The 20,292-nt window shown below is 44.6% G+C and overlaps 1 protein-coding gene across 5 annotated transcripts in view; it reads left to right on the forward strand.

The window, feature by feature from the left end:
• plxnb1a (plexin b1a) overlaps nt 1-19,307 on the forward strand; it is a 48,236-nt gene extending 28,929 nt beyond the window's left edge. For 4 of the 5 annotated variants that reach the window (XM_030361729.1, XM_030361728.1, XM_030361730.1 and 1 more), the window contains 21 exons: nt 160-296; nt 804-977; nt 1,328-1,550; nt 2,241-2,513; nt 2,990-3,166; nt 3,654-3,802; nt 4,416-4,516; nt 4,781-4,998; nt 6,669-6,847; nt 7,088-7,154; nt 7,558-7,704; nt 8,481-8,655; nt 8,793-8,896; nt 9,173-9,260; nt 9,538-9,710; nt 10,673-10,833; nt 11,338-11,485; nt 11,918-11,982; nt 14,221-14,296; nt 14,428-14,502; nt 17,000-19,307. In XM_030361729.1, the coding sequence (XP_030217589.1) occupies nt 160-296; nt 804-977; nt 1,328-1,550; nt 2,241-2,513; nt 2,990-3,166; nt 3,654-3,802; nt 4,416-4,516; nt 4,781-4,998; nt 6,669-6,847; nt 7,088-7,154; nt 7,558-7,704; nt 8,481-8,655; nt 8,793-8,896; nt 9,173-9,260; nt 9,538-9,710; nt 10,673-10,833; nt 11,338-11,485; nt 11,918-11,982; nt 14,221-14,296; nt 14,428-14,502; nt 17,000-17,104 (3,015 nt within the window). In that variant the 3' untranslated portion in view covers nt 17,105-19,307. Of the gene's footprint in view, nt 1-159; nt 297-803; nt 978-1,327; nt 1,551-2,240; nt 2,514-2,989; nt 3,167-3,653; nt 3,803-4,415; nt 4,517-4,780; nt 4,999-6,668; nt 6,848-7,087; nt 7,155-7,557; nt 7,705-8,480; nt 8,656-8,792; nt 8,897-9,172; nt 9,261-9,537; nt 9,711-10,672; nt 10,834-10,920; nt 11,262-11,337; nt 11,486-11,917; nt 11,983-14,220; nt 14,297-14,427; nt 14,503-16,999 lie in introns of those variants that run through there. The other variant, XM_030361731.1, reaches the window with a different exon arrangement.
• The last annotated feature ends 985 nt before the right edge of the window (nt 19,308-20,292 follow it).

A 20,292-nucleotide genomic window follows, 5' to 3' on the forward strand; every position in this document is an offset into this window, starting at 1 on the left:
ATTATAACAACAGCTGCCTTTGTAAGGGCGTGTGTTTCTCAATACACAACGCACGTTAACCCGATACTCTCTGTAATGCATTGTTGTTGTTGTTGTTGATGTTGCTATTGTTGTTGTTCTTACTCTTGTCCTCTGCTTCTTTCCCCTTCCCCCGGGTAGGACCCCATTCTGACCAGCGTCTCCCCACTAAGGGGGCCCAAGGCGGGGGGCTCCCGGCTCCGCATCAGGGGCCACCGGCTGAGAACCGGCCACGCCGGGGAGGTCAGCGTCGCCATCGGAGGAGTGCCATGTCTTGTGTAAGTTGCCAGGGGCCAGGGGCCAGGGCCCACGTTAGTGAGGCCAGGGGGCTTGTTAGTGTGGCCAGGGGGCTTGTTAGTGTGGCCAGGGGCCAGGGGGCTTGTTAGTGTGGCCAGGGGGCTTGTTAGTGTGGCCAGGGGGCTTGTTAGTGTGGGGGAACAAATGGATGAATGAGACTTTAGACAGGATGTATAATTGTGTCATTAATGTATAGTTTTGATCATTTACTGTTGATAATGTCTCCCTCCACCTTTGTATATATCTGACTCTAAAACTATCTTCATTTATTGTGGAAAGAAATGTCTCACACACACACACACACACACACACACACACACACACACACACACACACACACACACACACACACACACACACACACACACACACACACACAAAGTAGTTGACATACAGAAAGTACTGTCCTGTACTTTCTGCTGTGACACCTGCATTTCCTGTCTGGGATTAACAAAGTGCCTGTTTAATCTTATCATACCTCTGCCCAGACTTACTATCGATGATGATCAGATCAACTGTCAGAGCGGAAGCAGCAACCGAACAGGAGACCACGGTATCACCGTGCGATTCGGTGGGACCGAGCGCCACCTACAGGGCATCACTTATCACTACACCCCCAACCCGAACATTACAAGGGCTGCTCCGTCCAAAAGCTTCCTCAGGTTGGTTTTGTCTTCCTGCCCTTGGGACTGTTCTAAAAAATAAAGACATAAAGATTCAATATGTTTTGTACATGACGTTATGTTGGTACAATATTCAAAGTTTGCTATTTCAAGCTAGCTCCAAAAATATTATAACACTCTCCTCCTCAACCCTGTCTCTCTTAAAATACGAGGCTTGCTAAAATAAACATAGCCTTAGATTTAGCGTCTGAATGCCAACATTTACTCTAGAGCACTTTTCAACCCAAAACATTTGCATAGCGTACTTTTAAACACATCTCGTTTTCATTGTACAATTTATATAAAATAAAATAAAAAACTCAAGCTTCTCATCTCTCTCCGGTCCGTAGGGGCGGGAGAACCATCCGGGTGTCAGGGCACAACCTGGACGTGGTCCAGGAGCCCAAGCTCCGGGTCACCCTCAGCCCGCCGGACCCACTGCCCCCCCGGAGGAGGAGGAGGAGGAGGAGGAGGAGGGCCGTGGTGGGCGGGGGTCCGGGGGCCTGGGGGAGACTGAGGAGGATCGTTCCAGAACCGGACTGCCCTGAGGGGACGCTGTGTGGGGTCAAACAGGTGGGCTCAGCCAATAGGACGCCAGCGATGAAAATATCGTCCTGTTAAAGGGCCTCTATGTTACCACCAGGTGTGAGTTTGATTAGCCGTTTCCTGTGCCTTAGTGATATCACAAATGGGCGTGTGCACCTAGATGTATGCTGAATAGACACAGGAAAAGGCAGAATTTCAAACTACTTGTAAGGGCTACGACGCTTATTTCGTGGTATAATACGCGCCATTTGATAACGAGAGCAATACATTGTTACGACCCTGTGTTACGGCCCTGTGTTACGGCCGTACATTATAAAGGCCCTGTAAAACAAAGTCACCCAAACGCTTACCTTTACTGACACTTTATGTGTAATGGTATGATAATGTTTACTTTCAATAATGTGGGACATATGATCAATAATGTCTGCCTCAACTTTCTACAATGTTTGGATTAATTTTTGCGCCTACATTTCTACTCTTATTGTGAATCTAGACATCATTTCAGTAAACAGTTAGTTGTTTTACTATACTTCAATTGATTTGAATTTTCATGTATTTTACTGTACTGTACTTTACTGTACTGTACTGTACTGTACTGTACTGTACTGTACTGTACTGCATTCCTGCACTACAAACGTATCTCCTTCCCCCTTCTCTTGTAACTCAATGCGTTCCTACCCCTCATTACTCACCTCCGTTCATGTGTTCCCGCCACAGCACGAGTCTCTGTGCACGGTGATCAGCTCCTCCTTGATCCAGTGCACCAGCCCGGCCGTTGGCCCCGAGGCCAGGAGGGCCCGGGTCCGCGTCCACTTCCTGCTGGACAGCCTGCAGTTTGAGTTCAGCAGCGTCAGCGGCGTCAGCGGCGGAGGCGTCAGCGGCGGCGGTGAGGCCTTCAGCTACCAGCCCGACCCCATGCTGTTTCCGCTGAACCGGAAGGACCGCAGCAAGCCGTACCACCACAAGCCCGGCAGCATCATCTCGGTGGAGGTGAGGCGCCGACCGTGTGCTAGCGTGATGCTAGCTTGATGCTAACACGCTATGCTAGTGCTACCTGGTGTTGCTTCAGTCAGAAAAGGTTCAAATGAAAGTGAAAAGATAGTGGAATGATGAGACCGAGGACATAAAATACAATAAATCAATATAATGTGAGTAATTAAGTTAAATAAGTAAACATAACAAATAAAAACGATGACAAAATTAAGAAGGATTCAACAGCAAGCTTGCCTTAAAATAATCGTTATACTTGTATTTTTGGCATATTTCTAACTATATATTTTATATTCAACACACAGTCCGCCCTTTCCTTGTCTCAATTATTTCCTTTCCCAGAATGACCCTGTCTAACACTATGCATTTCATAAATAAAAGCACTTCGACTTCTGGAGCGAGAAGTCTGTGTTGGGAAGTAAGGAAGTAAACCCGAACCTCACCGCCACTCTCTCTCTGTCTGTTCCCTCCTGCAGGGAGTCAACCTGGATCTGGCCATCTCCAAGGAGGAGGTGGTGGCTCTGATAGGGGACGGGGTCTGCACCGTGAAGACCCTGACCCACCACCACCTGTACTGCGAGCCCCCGGCCCAGCAGCCCCCCAGACCGGTCCGACGAGGGGAGGAGGGGCTGAACCACCTGCCAGAGTTCACGGTCAGCACGCATCGCCGCGCCTCCACCTTAAGACATCCGGTATCGGGATCGATGCACTTAGGATGCAGATGGAGTTTCCACGGATCCACTGATCCGTCAACAACGTACTGACTGGATGTCAATCGAGACGCTCAAAGTGATCCGGTCACGCCACACGCTGCAGCACAGGGCGTCGCATGCTAATGAAATCGAAACCTCGCCGTGATGTGCAGACTCTTTTTTTTATCAGGATTCTACGATTCGCTAAGCCCTTGAAATGCTGTAGTTCAACGTGATTCACGGCTTTAGCCAAAGCATTGTGAGCTGGGGCACCTTGGTCGCTACGACCCCGCCCTCAAAGCGTGGATGACGTTTTGCGGGCGTTCTGGGAAATAAATCTGGATTTTTTTAATCCAGGCACCTAGATAGAAAAAAAGGTACAGCATTGGCCACTGGGAGCCCCGCTTGACGTCTCTTAAAGGAACGCCTTCCCTCCGTTCTCCTCCAGGTCCAGATGGGGAACCTGAACTTCTCGCTCGGCCGGGTGCAGTACGACAGCCAGGCCCAGATGAGCTTCCCCCCCGAGGCCCAGGTGGGGGTAGGGGTGGGGGCCAGTGTGGTGGCTCTCATGGTGCTCATCATCGTGCTCATATACAGGTAACCTGGGTCCTGTCCGTCAAACCACAACGACAGCTGTCTCTGTTGCAGAGTGTTGCGCTGACTGTGACTGGGACTCCTGCTTGCTCACTGGCCACCACCCCATCACCATAGTTAATAAACATTTATATTTCACCTCAATGATTTGAAAAGGTATTTTCTATTACTTCTATGTATGTCAATTGCGGCACCAATCATGACCATCTCTGGAAATTGGCATCCCCCACTCTGCTTTCCTTCTCAAGATTCCTTCCATCCTACTTTAGGGTTTTTTTCTTGCCCTTTTTGGGGCTAGGGTTAGGGGAGTGTCATAGGAATGAGACCTGTTAAGCTCTTTCAGACTGTAAATGTGAGTCAGGGCTATACAAATACAATTTACTGGACTTGACTTTACAACAATAGCAGCCATATAATATAACACAGCACATTAAACCATTCATTAGAGGGAAGGGCAGATATGAAATATATAATACGGACGCAGACCTAGAGATATGGCTAATGCACACACTGATCCAGATTACTGAGAGTACATCTTTAGCTTAGAGCACTTTCCTGTTCTTCCCCTTACCCTCTTATGTACAGTTTCTTACCATGGTTTTTGTTCTGTCTTCAGGAAGAAAAGCAAGCAGGCAATGAGGGACTATAAGAAAGTGCAGATCCAGCTGGAGAACCTGGAGACAAGTGTCCGAGACCGCTGCAAGAAGGAGTTCACAGGTCGCGAGAGAGGGTTTATTTCTGTTTACCAAATTGAAAAATATCAATGTATTTTAAACCTACTGCCTCAACACATCTGTGCTCTGTCTCGTGGTTTACCTTTCATTGTTTATTTCTAAACATAACTTGCATTTCCACATTATTATTTGAATAAGGATTATAATCCCCCTCGAATTTCATTGTTTAGCTTTTGTACAAAGCCCTTAAAACCCCTCCCTCTTCCCTCTGGCTCCACCTTGCCCCGGTGTCCCCTCCCCTCTGCAGACCTGATGACAGAGATGATGGACATGTCAAGTGACCTGGTGGGCTCGGGGATCCCCTTCCTCCAGTACAGCACCTACGCAGAGCGCATCTTCTTCCCCGGCCACCAGGAGTCGCCACTGAGACGCGAGCTGGACGTGCCAGAGGGACGCAGGCAGACCGTGGAGCAAGGACTCGTTCAGCTGTCCAACCTGCTCAACAGCAAGCTCTTCTTAACCAAGGTCAGAGGGGACCTTATCGTGCTATGGGTTTGAACGGGGAAGATCGAGTCAGTTTTGTTTGTATATATAGCCCTTTACGGGAATAAGTGTACAATCGGGAGTTCATTCTCATTACTGACCCCTTTGGCTGGGAAGGGTTACTGCAGCCTGCTGGAGCGCGTGCACTGAGAGCGTTGGAGCGCATTGGAGTGCGAGCTCTGTGGGATGAGAGACGATAAAAATCACAAACTTTTTTTTTTTATCATCTATAAATAGTTTAATAAATCGTTTATAAGGGCCTGGACTGGACACAAGTTAAATTGACATGGTAATATGGACGTGTTCCCTCCACACCTCCATCATGTGGCGATAACGGGAACTGAACAGATAATTGGATGAATTAAAAAAACGGCATAATGGTAGTATTGTGGGTATGAGGGATGTGGTTTGATCCATCAGTGTTTTTCTGAATCTTTCTATGATTATCAAATGGCCTCTGCATTTGCTTATCTGCTAGATTAACAAAGTGCATGGTCATCTACTGTGTCGGGGTACTGTTTCCAAAGCACTATAAACTGGTACACCGGCATCGCTAAGTCTCCCAACGATTCTTGGAAATTGTGCAAACCATGGATCTGGTACAAACGTGAAACCTGTATTAGTGGGTGAAAATAAGAAGCATTGATCTCTCTTAAAATGTCCATACGTTTAAACTATCTCAGATGGTTGTGAGTGCGTCGCAACTTTGGTGTAAACAGAATCGTTATTCAATCTATATACCATCAAAATATTAAAGGGGTGATATTGTAGGTGTGATTAGCCATTACAAGCCTTTTGAAAATCTGCCTTTTTCTGTGTTTTAGTGACATCACAAGTTTATTTGTTTTATCCGCATGCCGGATAAATCAGTCTACCTACCCACTTGGTGAACTGTAGCAAATGTTGCGACATTCCGACATGGAATCAAAGCTCAAAATAATTTTTGACTAAGTAACTTATTTTCTCAAGTTTTAAAGTAATGCTGTCTATCCAGTGCACCTTTATCCCTAAGTTAGGAGTGCACTGGATAGACAGCATTACTTTAATACTTGAGAAGGCTGCTCTTGCCTGCAAGAGGGTGAGAGGAAGACACACTTACGATGTCATAGCTTGCGAAATAGATCAGGTTCATTCAGCCTTTGGACCACATTAAGTAACAGCATGTGTCACCACCGCTTAAGTGCATTTCTGTTTTAATTGTATGGGAAAAAGTGACCTTTTTATATTTTTCATCGACCACTTAATTTTTGTTCTCATGTTTCATTTTTGTTCTCATGTTTCATGTTTCCCAAAGCCTGTGTTTTTAAACTTGTTGTTGCTACTGATTGACCTCACCATAGCCTACTTTATCCTGTTGTTTGTGGATTTTACAGTGAGGCATTTCTTTGTGCAGACAGGGATATTGTTCTTTCATATGGTTTATATACAGATAGTTAGTTAGAAGTTATGATAGGGCTATGATGTTTGTCCATGTATCTACAGTAAATTAAGAAACGGGAAAGTAAAGTAATAAGTAGTGAAGTTACTTTTCAAATGCAGTAACTAGTAAAGTAATCTCATTACAATTTACAGAAGTAACTAGTAATAAGTAACTAATTACTTTTTTTGAGTAGCTACCCCAACACTGGTATTGTGTCTCCGCCCTCCTGCAGTTCATCCACACCCTGGAGGTGCAGCGGACCTTCTCCCCCAGGGACCGGGCCTACGTGGCCTCCCTGCTGACCGTGGCGCTGCACGGCAAGCTGGAGTACTTCACGGACATCCTGAAGACGCTGCTCAGCGACCTGGTGGAGCAGTACGTGGCCAAGAACCCCAAGCTGATGCTGAGGAGGTGAGCGCCGCGCGTGGGGAAGGGCACGGTGGATACCAACAGGGGGGGGGGGGGGTCTGGAAGGGGGTTTGTGGTTAGACTCTTAGTGGGATGGGCTTTGTGATTTTTGGCAAGGCACAGCAGTAGCTCAGGAGGGAGAGCGGGTTGACTGGTAACCGGAAGGTTGCTAGTTCTTTGGATAAATCCATCAGCAAATACCCCTAAATGTAAATTAAATTGCTTTGTGCTTTGTTTCCTAAGAACGGAGTCAGTGGTGGAGAAACTCCTGACCAACTGGATGTCCATTTGCCTCTTCACCTTTCTGAGGGTAAGGGTTCGGACGTCCGTCTTTTGACATGCAGAGAATCCAAAACAATGACTTGGGTTAGGGTTTTTACACGAAATTTCATTGAAAATCCTGTTATGCCATACTATCTATCAGTTATGCCATACTATCCAAAGAAGAAGATATACTTTGTTAATATAGTGTAAATATACATCAATAAATTAAATCAAGTATATTATTTGTTAGAGCTAGTGCATCTGCTTTCTTGTGTAGCAACACAAATCACAAAAAGACTTGATCGAATATTTATTCAAAGCAGATTCCATATGCTGTGGGTTTGTGTCCCATCGCATCAAGAGCCCAGGACGTTGCTAGCTGGCTAACAGGCGCGTGCGGCAGCGGTCATGTCTGTAGTGGTTAACCACCTGCGTGTGTTGCGGGGCAGGAGTCGGCAGGGGAGTCCTTCTACATGCTGTTCAGGGCCATAAAGCACCAGGTGGACAAGGGCCCAGTGGACGCCGTGAGCGGGAAGGCCAAGTACACGCTCAACGACAACCGCCTGCTGCGCGAGGACGTGGAGTACCGCACGCTGGTGAGAACTCACTTCACACTTCAAACAGAGGGGGGGGTTCAGCCAATGGGATCCCCACAAAGTATTCCGATCCCGAAGTTCCCACCAAGTCAACACGTGTGGTTCAGGCCAACCGTGCCGCCGTGTGTATCGATTTCTAGCCGCGTGCCCCGTCTCTAGCCGCGTGCCACGCCCACGCTGCCCTCATAACCGTCTTAACATAACGAATATTAACGAATATTAACGAATGATAACGAATGCAGCAAGAGGATGTTAGCGTACGCGTTGAAATGGAAATTTCAGTTTTGGCGGGAAATCCCGGTCTACTCGGGGCGAAAGTTATGTCGAATTAACAACATCCCTGGAATATTCGGTCCTACTCCACACAAACCCAATTATTGCCGCAGGTGATTTTATGGTTGCATTTGGTGGATAGGGGTCTTTTTTGAGATGCTACTTAATGCAATGTACTCCATATACCAATACAATGATGTCGGACAAAGATACAAGAACAAGATCATTGACTTATAACCTACATGATTCAGACAGGAGTCTTGTGCTCTGGACTGGAGTGGCCGGTACGGGGACAATAGGATGGGACTCAAATTGTTTTTTATACTGGCCAGAAAGGGTTCAGCATTGTTCACACTCGATTATTGAGATCATAAGATGATTATGGCTACTTTACTCATCCCCAGAGGAACATGTAGTGAGTTAAAATGGGTCGAAATGCAGTGAGTTAAAATACTGTCCAGACAATATCCATCGGTAACCCCCACCCTTCCCCGCTGTCCCAGACCCTGAACGTTCTCATCCCAGCTCCAGGGGCCGACGCTGGCTCCGCGGCCCAGACAGCGCCAGCCAAGGTCCTGGACTGTGACACCATCACCCAGGTGAAGGAGAAGATCCTGGAGCAGACCTGGAAGGGCACCTCCTTCTCCCAGAGGCCGCACGTTGACTCTCTGAACCTTGGTGAACCTGCTCTCCTACACTCTTCATGCTAATAATAATATACTATAATGATATATGTAATAATAATAATAATCATGACACAAAGACTGCAAATAACTACTCGTTTCGTATTCAATAAATGTGTATTATTTCTCCAGAATGGCGTGCAGGGGTCGCAGGTCACTTGATCCTGTCTGACGAGGACTTGACATCTATAACCCAGGGTTCCTGGAAACGGCTCAACACAATACAGCACTACAAGGTCAGTAGGTCGCACGCACACACACACACACACACACACACACACACACACACACACACACACACACACACACACACATCATAAACCAGCAGTGTTAGTTACTTATTCATTCATTTATATTACATTGTTATGACATTGCCTTCACATCCCAGAACTACCCTGTGTTACTATACTGGCACTTAGAATTTGACTTGCTCAAGTTTGGGGAGAGCCTGAGGGGATCTTTTTAGGCCCTAAAGTTCAGTGAAAAACAGCTTGAGTTGCTCCTCCCATCAGCTCCCGGATGGAGCAACAGTGGCTCTGGTCCCCAGGAACGGCAAACATCAGCACCACTACGACAGCCACGACTATATGCCTGGGGAGAGTAAGTGTTTTTGTATTGCCTTTTGCATGTATTAGTGCTTTCAAATCTGTTCACATTCTCAACTCACGATCTGGATGTTCAATTTGCACCTTTCCTTGACATCTGGCACCTACACAACCCCCTGTACAACCCCTAGGGGAACCCCCCTTCTATCTCTATCCATGAGAATAACACTCTGTGCGTGTATGTGTGATTATATCCGTTATCAATGAATCTCTCTCTCTCTCTCTCTCTCTCTCTCTCTCTCTCTCTCTCTCTCTCTCTCTCTCTCTCTCAGAGACCCCCATGCTGGATGATGGAGAGGAAGGGGGCGTGAGGCTGTGGCACCTGGTGAAGGCCAACGAGGAGGCTGAGCTGCCCAAACAGAGAAAGGGCAGCGTGAGAGAGCGGGGGGGCGAGCGAGCCAAGGCCATCCCGGAGATATACCTCACCAGGCTGCTCTCCATGAAGGTACTAGAGCCACCACTCCATGAAGTGAACCACCATCCACATGCGGCCGCGTTGCGGCTGCGGCACGGCTGGGCGGCGGTCACCGCAGCAGATAGAAAAATCGAATCAATGAGACCATTTCCACCGGGCGCGGCTGCGGAACGTCTCAGCAGCGTCCCAGGAGCGGCTCGCCGCGCCGCAGCGCTATCATTCCGTAGCACTTCTATTTTTGACGCAAGCCGTTGCTGAACCGCGTCAATTTCAACAGAGCAGATCGAGCCAGGCAGGAAGTGAAAAAGTAAAAGCCATAGAGCATCCGGTCAATTTTCAAAATAAAACACAATACTCATGTAGCCTTTCACAACTTCACATCAACATTATTACGTCATGACCGGTGGCACCAGGTCAGCAGTCAATCAATCAAAGTGTCTCAGAGGGTCGGCAACATGGACGACGAGAGACTCATTGTTGAAGTTCAGCAACATGAAGTCATTTATGTACCAAATCATCCTTTTTATAAGGGCAATGGCCGGAAGGACAAAGCGTGGCATTAAATTGCAGTCGTTTTGGGAGTGGAAGGTGAGTACATTTAGGTTTAGGATTATCGCGTGATCTCGTGATCTCGCGTGAATACGGCTGGCTCGCAAGGCAGCGCTGCGCTGCCGTAACGGGTCCGGTGGAATCCCGGCGTCGTGAAGAAACCACCAGCCAATCGTGATGCTCCTGATCTCACGAGGTGACCCTATTATAATAATTATACATTTCCTTCTGGTATTTCTGTTATGAATAAAGTGTATTATGCAAATCTGCTCTCTGATCCAAAAACGGAATGTTCAAAATGTGGCCCGGGACCCTGAAGAATCTCACAAACAAATTTTCTGGCATTTTTGAGTGACACACCGAGCTCAACCTTCTCCTTCCTTATGCAAATTGCGTCTCTCTCTCTCTCTCTCTCTCTCGTCTGTCCGCCTCGGCACCTTCAGGGCACGCTCCAGAAATTTGTGGACGATCTGTTCACGGCGATCCTCAGCACCAGCCGGCCCGTCCCCCTGGCGGTGAAGTACTTCTTTGACATGCTGGACGAGCAGGCGTCGCTGCACAACATCACAGACCCAGAGACCATCCACATCTGGAAGACCAACAGGTGACCAACACGTTGTGACAAGGCCAATGCCAGAAGAGAAGAGCGGTTTATTGCTGAATGACAACAGTGTGCCATATTGCCATGCAGGACATCTCCCCTGAGTGTGTGCCCTGGTTCAACCTGTGCACATTGATTTCTCAATGCACAACAGATGTGCAGCCTCACCCAGCCCCAGAGTCCAATCAGTCTTACACGGTTCAGGTGAGGCTGCTTAAACCAGCCATCATCTACACCCACACATGGCTTTTTTAAATATTGTACACCCCAGGCCAAAAAGAATGAAAGAATTTGCACTGAAACTCTGTATATTCTGTGTACCTGCGTCAGACGGTCTTCCATTGATGTCTTTTCTTCTCTGAAGTTTTTGGGTGTTTGAATGGCATAAGAAGTTATTTTATCAAAAGAAAAGGCACCAACTACTACTTTCCCATATATATATATATATATATATATATATATATATATATATCGATAGATACATAAAAAAAAGTGTTTTCCTTTCAGCCTTCCGTTGAGGTTCTGGATCAATATTCTGAAGAACCCCCAGTTCATCTTTGACGTCCAGGCCTCAGACCATGTAGACGCAGTTCTGTCGGTCATTGCTCAAACCTTCATGGACTCGTGCACTAGAGCTGAGCACAAGCTGGGACGGGTGAGACCATTGTCTATATTGTTTATGAATATTCATATTGGTATCTTTATTGACTCACTTTATAAAAGTTTTGTAATAAATATGATACAGTAATTTTCCTCTGCGATGCTTTGAGCATATGTTTTTGCGTTGTCAAGGAAAACTCTGGTCGATGCATTGATCTGAAAAGGCAGAAGTGTCCCATAATTGAAAAATAATGCACACTCTTGGAAATATTTTACAAAGCTGTGGTATAAATCTCCTGACTGTACGTCTGTAATGCACAACATTTATAACAATTTATTATGGCACTTCAACATTCAGCTAGCAACATGGCTCCTTCCCTCCCAAAATATTCCCATTCCCTAACTCTGTCGTTCTGACTCAAAAGACTCCATCCGGCTCATTTCATAACGTGTCTCAGTGAACTGTTCTCACATCTCCCCTCTGCAGGACTCTCCTATCAACAAGCTGCTGTACGCTAGAGACATCCCCCGCTACAAGCACATGGTGGAGAGGTGAGGGCAGGCCCGCCAGAAGCCCCACTGGTCCCAGGGTCCTGGGACTTGGCAGGGCAGTGCGAAACACGCCACGATCCGTCTGTCGGTGCTAGAGAGGGCAGACAAACCCCGCAGGACTTGTCTGCTCTGAGACTCGCAGACTGCGTCGTACGTTTACGGTCTTCGGCTAACCTCGTTCCCTGGCATTATCATCTCACCATTGACCGCCCGGAACGGGGTGCTTAGAATGTGCGTAGGGTGGTAATAGGGAGGGCGGGAAAGGCCAGCTATACACTATATCCGTTTCAGTTGCGTGGGTTTAGTGGCGAGAGCAGAGAGGAAGGGAATACTGATAGATGGATGCACATATTGGCCCTCATTTATCAAACGAACGTAGAAATGAGCGCAAATCTGAACGCATGATTCATCTTACGATAGGACCCACGTGAGATTTACGAAACCCTCGTATCACACCAATCCCAGCGTACGAAGGATCTTGGTGTTGATAAATACGGCGGCTGAGATCGATCGTAATTAACGTAACACGCCCATATAAAAGCACGTCTTCAGAAGTCTCGCCCCTAACTTTTACGACATGGAGAAACGTCCAACGGTAAAATAGAGGAATTTTTCCGAGACCCAAATGGAGACGCTCGGGTCACTGGTGGATGCGAACTGTCTGGTTTTATTTGGTAGCCTATAGCTGGCATTAAAGGCCAGCAAAAGAATGCTATATGGAAGGAAATAACTGTTGCAGTGAATAGTGTTTCCAATGTTCGTCGGGCTACGGAAGAGGTTTGTTAATTAAATTAATTAAATAATAAATTAAATGTACAACTTCTGTTATCCAGCTTAAAACATTTCACATATATGCTATTGTTTGCATTCCGTTAAAGTTATTTAATTCAGAATAAGGTGAAGAAAAAATGGTCCGACATGAAGCTCAGCACCAAAAAACGTGTTGCGGCTGTGAAGCCGGCCAAGCAAGAAACGGGAGGAGGCCGGTGCAGTGCGACTGCAGCGTAACTCACGAGATGACTCTGACCATGTAGTGCGCCCTAATGTAGACGATGCCCAACGTTGCTATTTTGGAAAATAAAAGAATTGTGCGTGCCCCCAGGCCATCGGGCTACCATGTTCAGGATTGACATTCTGGCATGGCAAATAATCAGAACATTAACTGAATGGTAGCTTTTGCGGTTGATGTACGCGTAATCATTAATAGATGGTTCATACGCACATGGGTACAATCAACCGCACCAATCACATTTGGAAACCTAGCTATAACATAAAAATCCCGTTTGATTCCAGTTCGCTGGTCGTTATTATATGGGAATTTAATATAACCTTCGGAGAGGGACATTATAGCTGCCAAAACTGCTGGCATGGCTCGGCTAATACTTGGCTGGGAAATAGCAGACCTGTCCCCGATCTCCCGCTGCAAGATCCCGGTGGCCAAAAATCCCAAGGTAGAGCAAACCTGCACAGGTATTGCGTTTGATCGCCTAGTTTCTCGCCTTAACTGTGGCTCCAAAGCATTGCATACCTCCATCAGGAGATGCCTTGGGAGACGAAAACGACTCAAGAGCCATTAATCGCCCTCCTTAAAAAATTCGGCGCAGTCTCGAAAAACTCTCTCGTCTGTGCGTTGAGGTCCTTAACAGAGCCAGATCTGCCATCGCTGAGACACAACCACCTATTTGGCAAAGCTCCTGTTAATATAGACAGCTGAATAAACATTTCACCTGTCACATTCTAATTATTTTCATAGCAATACTGTTTTTAATTAGGCCTGACTTGATTGTAATTGTTTGAACGGCTGGGCTAATTCCAATTTATTTAGTAATTAATACAGATGTTGAACATGGGCTACTTGTGCTGTACTATTCATCATTGAAATACCCGTATGTTGCGCCAAAAAAACTTGCGTACACGAGCTCAGACCTGACGTGAGATTTCATCGCAGCCTGCGCTCACGTTCAAATTGATAAATGCCAAGCTCAACGTTGAAATGAGCGTACGTCCATTTTACGCACGTTTTCTGTCGTACGCTCGTTTGATAAATGAGGGCCATTGTCTCAGATAACGCTTTGTCCGATTTTTCGTCAAAAAAAAACTTTATTCCCCGCGTCTTTGTTGTTGTTCTTCTAGTCGTGTTTGGATTATTCTTGCACTTGGGACTGTTTACTGACGTTCACAGATTGGAATGTAAGGAAATATTTTAACAACCTGTTTTTTCTATCCTTACATTCTCAGGTATTACGCAGACATTCGTCAGGCTATCCCCGCAAGTGACCAAGAAATGAACTCTGCTCTAGCAGAACTGTCTCGTGTACGTATGTCGGTAACTCTGTGGGCTCTATTCCTGTGGTCGAAAGGTGTTGAGTTGAAAGAGTACACCATTAATACAGGCACCACTAACACACCATCATGGATTTTTTTTCTCTTCTTCTGCACTTATAGAATTATGCTGGGGAAGTTAACCATCTCGTGGCCCTACATGAGTTGTATAAATACATCAACAAATATTATGATCAGGTGAGTCTGGTTTCAAATTTGTCCTGCCAATTTTTGCCAACTAGTAGCCAGGTGTTGCTAACTGGTGGCCAATTGATCCTAACTGGTAGCAGGCCCGGTTCCAGAACAGAATGCCTTGGGGTGCATCTGAGATTACCGGGGGTGCACCAGTACTATACTAAAACCAGCTACCCAGCTTCAGTTCAGACTTCGCTTTTTTACACACAGGCTTTTCCTACCATAGACAAGCACTTCTGCGTAGTTCTACTGACATGTTGGGACAACAAACAATTACTGTGCTTAAAAGATGGTATCATATCATGTCTTGTGATGTGGAGAACATTTCAGCTGCAACATTAGCTTATTGATATCTTAGATAGCTTTGAATATGAGATAGGTTTTTGAGGTGTAAAAAAGAACAGAATTCTACACAAAAAAAAAACCATGTGACTGCAATTCAAAAATAACGATTATTTTTTTTATAAATTGTGGCAGGATATTTGACGTAACAAATAATTGTACATTGCCACTTATAAATAAAACAGATTTTAGCTGAACAAGGAAAGAACACTTTCAGACTTTGAACTTTGAACAAAAAGTAATCATACTCTTAAAGTTAACACGATTGTAAATAAATGCAATACAAATAAATATGGGTTCTTATGAACATAATACATTTAATACATGTATATATAACTGTTGCTGCCGAAGAAGTTCAACGTCACTACCGTGCGCACCATAGATATACTATATGGGTGCGTGCATTTTGCACACGATGCCGGCCGGCGGCCAATCACAGCAGCGCTGATATAGAGCGACAACATTGCGACCTCGAGTGTGATATTGCTTTATACAACAGTTATACTAGTAAAATGTACTGTTAATAATAATAATTGACAATAGATTTTGATTTGTTTGTTTATTTAATCATATAAACGAATGAAATTGCTTCCGGCAACAAAAATAGATCCCCACTGAGCGGACTGTTGCCAAGCAACATATAAACAAAACACCATACATAAATGCGGAGGGATTTTGTCAGTTTGGTGAACAGTCAGAGTGATGTTGGATGCTGATATCTCAATGGTATTTAATGGAAATTGTCACAGGTTTCATTACAATTTGTTTTGTGAGCAAGTATTTTATTATTTTTTATCATATTTATAAAAAAAATAATCTTTTTTATTTTTTTTCAATTGAGGGTGCAAACATTTTTTTTGGGGGTGCAATGCATGCTTATGCACCCCCGTAGAACCGGGCCTGACTGGTAGTCAATTGTTCATGGCTAGTAACCAATTGCTCCTGCCAATGTTCCAAACTAGAAGCTAATTGTTACTAACTAGCAGCTAATTGTTCCTAACTGGTAGCCCATTGTTCCTAACTGGTAGCCAATTGTTCCTTACTAGTAGCCAATTGTTTCTTACTAGTAGCCAATTGTTTCTTACTAGTAGCCAATTGTTTCTTACTAGTAGCCAATTGTCCCTTACTAGTAGCCAATTGTTCCTTACTAGTAGCCAAGTGATCCTTACTAGTAGCCAATTGTCCCTTACTAGTAGCCAAGTGTTCCTTACTAGTAGCCAAGTGTTTCTGACTGAAGCCAATGTTCCTTACCAGTAGCCAATTGTCCCTTACTAGTAGCCAAGTGTTCCTTACTAGTAGCCAATTGTCCCTTACTAGTAGCCCAGTGTTCCTTACTAGTAGCCAAGTGTTTCTGACTGAAGCCAATGTTCCTTACTAGTAGCCAATTGTCCCTTACTAGTAGCCAAGTGTTCCTTACTAGTAGCCAATTGTCCCTTACTAGTAGCCCAGTGTTCCTTACTAGTAGCCAAGTGTTTCTGACTGAAGCCAATGTTCCTTACTAGTAGCCAAGTGTTCCTTACTAGTAGCCAATTGTCCCTTACTAGTAGCCAAGTGTTCCTTACTAGTAGCCAAGTGGTTCTGACTGAAGCCAATGTTCCTTGCTAGTAGCCAAGTGTTCCTTACTAGTAGCCAAGTGTTCCTTACTAGTAGCCAAGTGTTTCTGACTGAAGCCAATGTTCCTTACCAGTAGCCAATTGTCCCTTACTAGTAGCCAAGTGTTCCTTACTAGTAGCCAATTGTCCCTTACTAGTAGCCCAGTGTTCCTTACTAGTAGCCAAGTGTTTCTGACTGAAGCCAATGTTCCTTACTAGTAGCCAATTGTCCCTTACTAGTAGCCAAGTGTTCCTTACTAGTAGCCAATTGTCCCTTACTAGTAGCCCAGTGTTCCTTACTAGCAGCCAAGTGTTTCTGACTGAAGCCAATGTTCCTTACTAGTAGCCAAGTGTTCCTTACTAGTAGCCAATTGTCCCTTACTAGTAGCCAAGTGTTCCTTACTAGTAGCCAAGTGGTTCTGACTGAAGCCAATGTTCCTTGCTAGTAGCCAAGTGTTCCTTACTAGTAGCCAAGTGTTCCTTACTAGTAGCCAAGTGTTTCTGACTGAAGCCAATGTTCCTTACTAGTATCCTCGATGGTATCCAATGGTTCCTTGTTGTTCCAGATCATCACAGCCCTGGAGGAGGACACCATGGCCCAGAAGATGCAGCTGGGCTACAGGCTGCAGCAGGTAGCAGCGGCTGTGGAGAACAAGGTCACTGACCTATAGTGCTTCACATGTCTTCACCTCAAGAAGCAGAACAATCTGGACATGGCTCCTGATTCTTGAGAGTCAAGATAAACCAGTTTTTCTTTTAAACGGGGGACCAATGGGAAAGAGGACTGAAGGGAGCACAGAGTTCAAGTGACCACGGTGGACAGAAATGAACGTCTGAGAGCTTCAAGCAATTCCACTGTCATTGCAATGACCTGGATCATAAGGAGGATCACCTGGTGCTTGATTGTTATCGCCGTTCCTCCACACAGTGGGCTGTTCTTAACTGAAATGGAAGGACTTGGAAGACATGTGAGGGGGAAAGAGCCCTCTTTGCAACAAATCCCATGAGGTCCTTTACTTTGAGGGGGGCAGAAGAAGGGAAGAGGGCAAGTTACTTGAGTTACATGTTGAGTTACATGTGTCTTGAAGGACAGCGAGAAATATTCCAGTGTGATGTTTACATCTAAACTCATTTGTCTTCTCCCTGAAGGATGGATACATGTTATTTGTACATTATTTAATCATGTGGAGAAATGGAAAAAGGAGAGGTATTAAGAAGAAAAAGTATTACAGCCGCAAGTTGCCACGATTTGTCTTATTGTCTTTATGTCTTATTTGGGAAGAAGAGGACAGTAATGAAATTAACAAAGCAATGGTAGTGATGGTAGTGACCGGAAGTCTTTAAAGGGAGTCGAAGGAGTGTTCTGCTTGTGGCCTGCCATTAGTTCCCCTGCCTTGATTGAGACCACTTACTCTATTTGCGTCAGCTAGTGAAGTCCTTGAAGTTACCTTGAGTTGAGAGCAATTAAAACTCAATTTGAAAGCAGTGTTTTCTTAAAGAAATGCTCTGAGAAATAAGGAAATAAGGGTATGAAACGGATACGGAGGACCATCGTGTTTTTTTTTTCCAATAAATTGAGAGAGTTAGCTGATATCCATTGAAGCAAATGTAGCAGATAAGGAGTGAGGTTGAATACAGCATTCCAGCGTCACCATAGTAAAGATATTTTAACGATAACGCTTCTTTGTGCACAGTGAATCAAAAAAACTAAAATTTCAAAAAAAATTACAAACACAGAGATGTTTGGTGAGCGCTGGCCGTATTGGTAAGAAAATGGTACGGTCCTTGACCTAAGAATATGGGAAATTGGAAAATAACCATTTTGCCCCAAAAGTCACTGTATTCCTTTGAAATGTCAATGTTTTTAAAATGCAGAGGATCTAGTGTGTCTTTATTCAGTCTACCCAACTTACTAAAACTGTGTTTAATGTCAAACATATAACCCATGCAGTTCTGAAATATTACTTCTCAGTATTGAAAATGCAATAATAGGATCTTATCTGTCCCAATATGAAAACCTGAATATATTGAAACATAAATCCACATTAAACAAACGATGCATTCGTACCTTTGGCAAAATAAGCCTCTTTTGCTCTCTCATAGTGCAGGACACATTCAGAGGAAGATTTGCCTGTCATCATTTCATTAGTCTTGCTTGATTTGATAAACACCAAATGTGTATTATATTAAATGTTTCAATCTTTTCTTTTTTATTATTACATTTTTTAATTTTTTTAAACCCGCTGAATGTGACAAACAAATGAACTACCTTGTGCTTTTAAACGGTCCCTTGGTTATTTTTGAGTTTGCATCTGATACAAAGCATTCTGTGTATTGTTTGTCTTTATTGCAGTTTAATTTATTATTTAATTTATTTGCTTGCCAATCATGTTGGTAAATTATCCGTGTGCAAATATGTGAAAATATCCATCTAATATTAAAAAAAACAGCATTGGATGAAATCAGATACCATGCACAATTTAGAAAAACTACACTTGGATTGATGTGAAAATACAAGAGGATGTTTTCTTTGACCCTACAAAAAAAGAGAAAGAAAAATCTTTCTTTCAAGTGTTGCTGTTCTTTTCTTATCTACGTTACGCTGAGTTCCATCTCCACCTGGGATCCCCGAATGGTGTTTGGGTTTTTCCAACTTTCTTTTACATTTTCTAACTTTTTGAATACATGAGCAGATAGTTCTTCATGCGAGTAGTTACCTTGTACAGAAATTACACCACAATTTGGCTATCTATACATATCTAGTAAGTTGTTTTTTGTAGATACACATTACGCCTGGATGACCATGCTGGCACTTGCTTTACTCCTAACAACAACTGAATGTCATGTAATAAAGTGTTTCAGATGTTGAAATTATTTTTGTGTCGTTAACACTGTCATTTAGGGAGTTAGGTCTGGGTTGAAGTTGATGGCTACAGTCCTCTCCTCTATTGAAATAATTTAAAAAAGTATAAAATAACCTAGAATGCGTTATTTTATAAGGTCACAGCTAACGTCACAGCTAACGTCAGCGCTAACATCAGCGCTAACGTCAACGCTAGCGTCACCGCTGCCTGAACGTCGTAAAAAGTAGTCAAAATTTGGCGGGAAAACCCGCCCAATCTGGCAACGCTACCTGCACGTCCTCCGTACTCTAACCTCAGCGTAAATCAATGGGACCGACGGAAAACGAAGCCGACATGGAACTTAAACTGTGCTTCTAAAAAAAAAGTATAAAGGTAATCGAAATTTGCTTTTCAAATTAGTGAAGATACAGGTGTGTTGATTTTTTAAATGGTTTGAACGAAGGTTAACGGGGAAAATAGACCAAGGTACAACAGTACAGTTATATGCTCGTATAACGGCTAGCCGTTGGGAGTTGGTGGACCGGCCCAATTGTCGATCCAGCGAGGAAATTCATTCATCTTCAGTAGTAGATTTCGAGGAGAGGGTTACTGATCCCACCTGCCTCTAGTCCTCACAGGACGTGAGCTAACAGTCAGGGTTAGGTGCCTTGCTCAAGGACACCTCGACACTCAGCTAGGAGGAGCCGGGGATCGAACCAACAACCTTCAGGTTACAACCTCCTGAGCTACTGCCGCCCAAGACAAAAAACAATGTCTGAAGTAGTTGAAGAGTCAGAGAAGGTGGACGGCCATCCACCCATTGACTTACATTGAAATAAAAGAGTTGAAAATGCAGAGAGATAGCCATCATGTCGTTAAAGACCTGGACGTTTTGATAGTTGAATGGTTTCTGTAGCTGAAAGAATGCAGGAGCAGTTAACTGACCAAAAACAGGCAAACGGAATAAAGAAAACTTCAAGGTTGTATCAGCGATGTTGGTTGACGTCACTCAGAGG

Source organism: Gadus morhua, chromosome 7, assembly GCF_902167405.1.
Source record: "Gadus morhua chromosome 7, gadMor3.0, whole genome shotgun sequence".
NCBI classification, from domain to species: Eukaryota; Metazoa; Chordata; class Actinopteri; order Gadiformes; family Gadidae; genus Gadus; species Gadus morhua.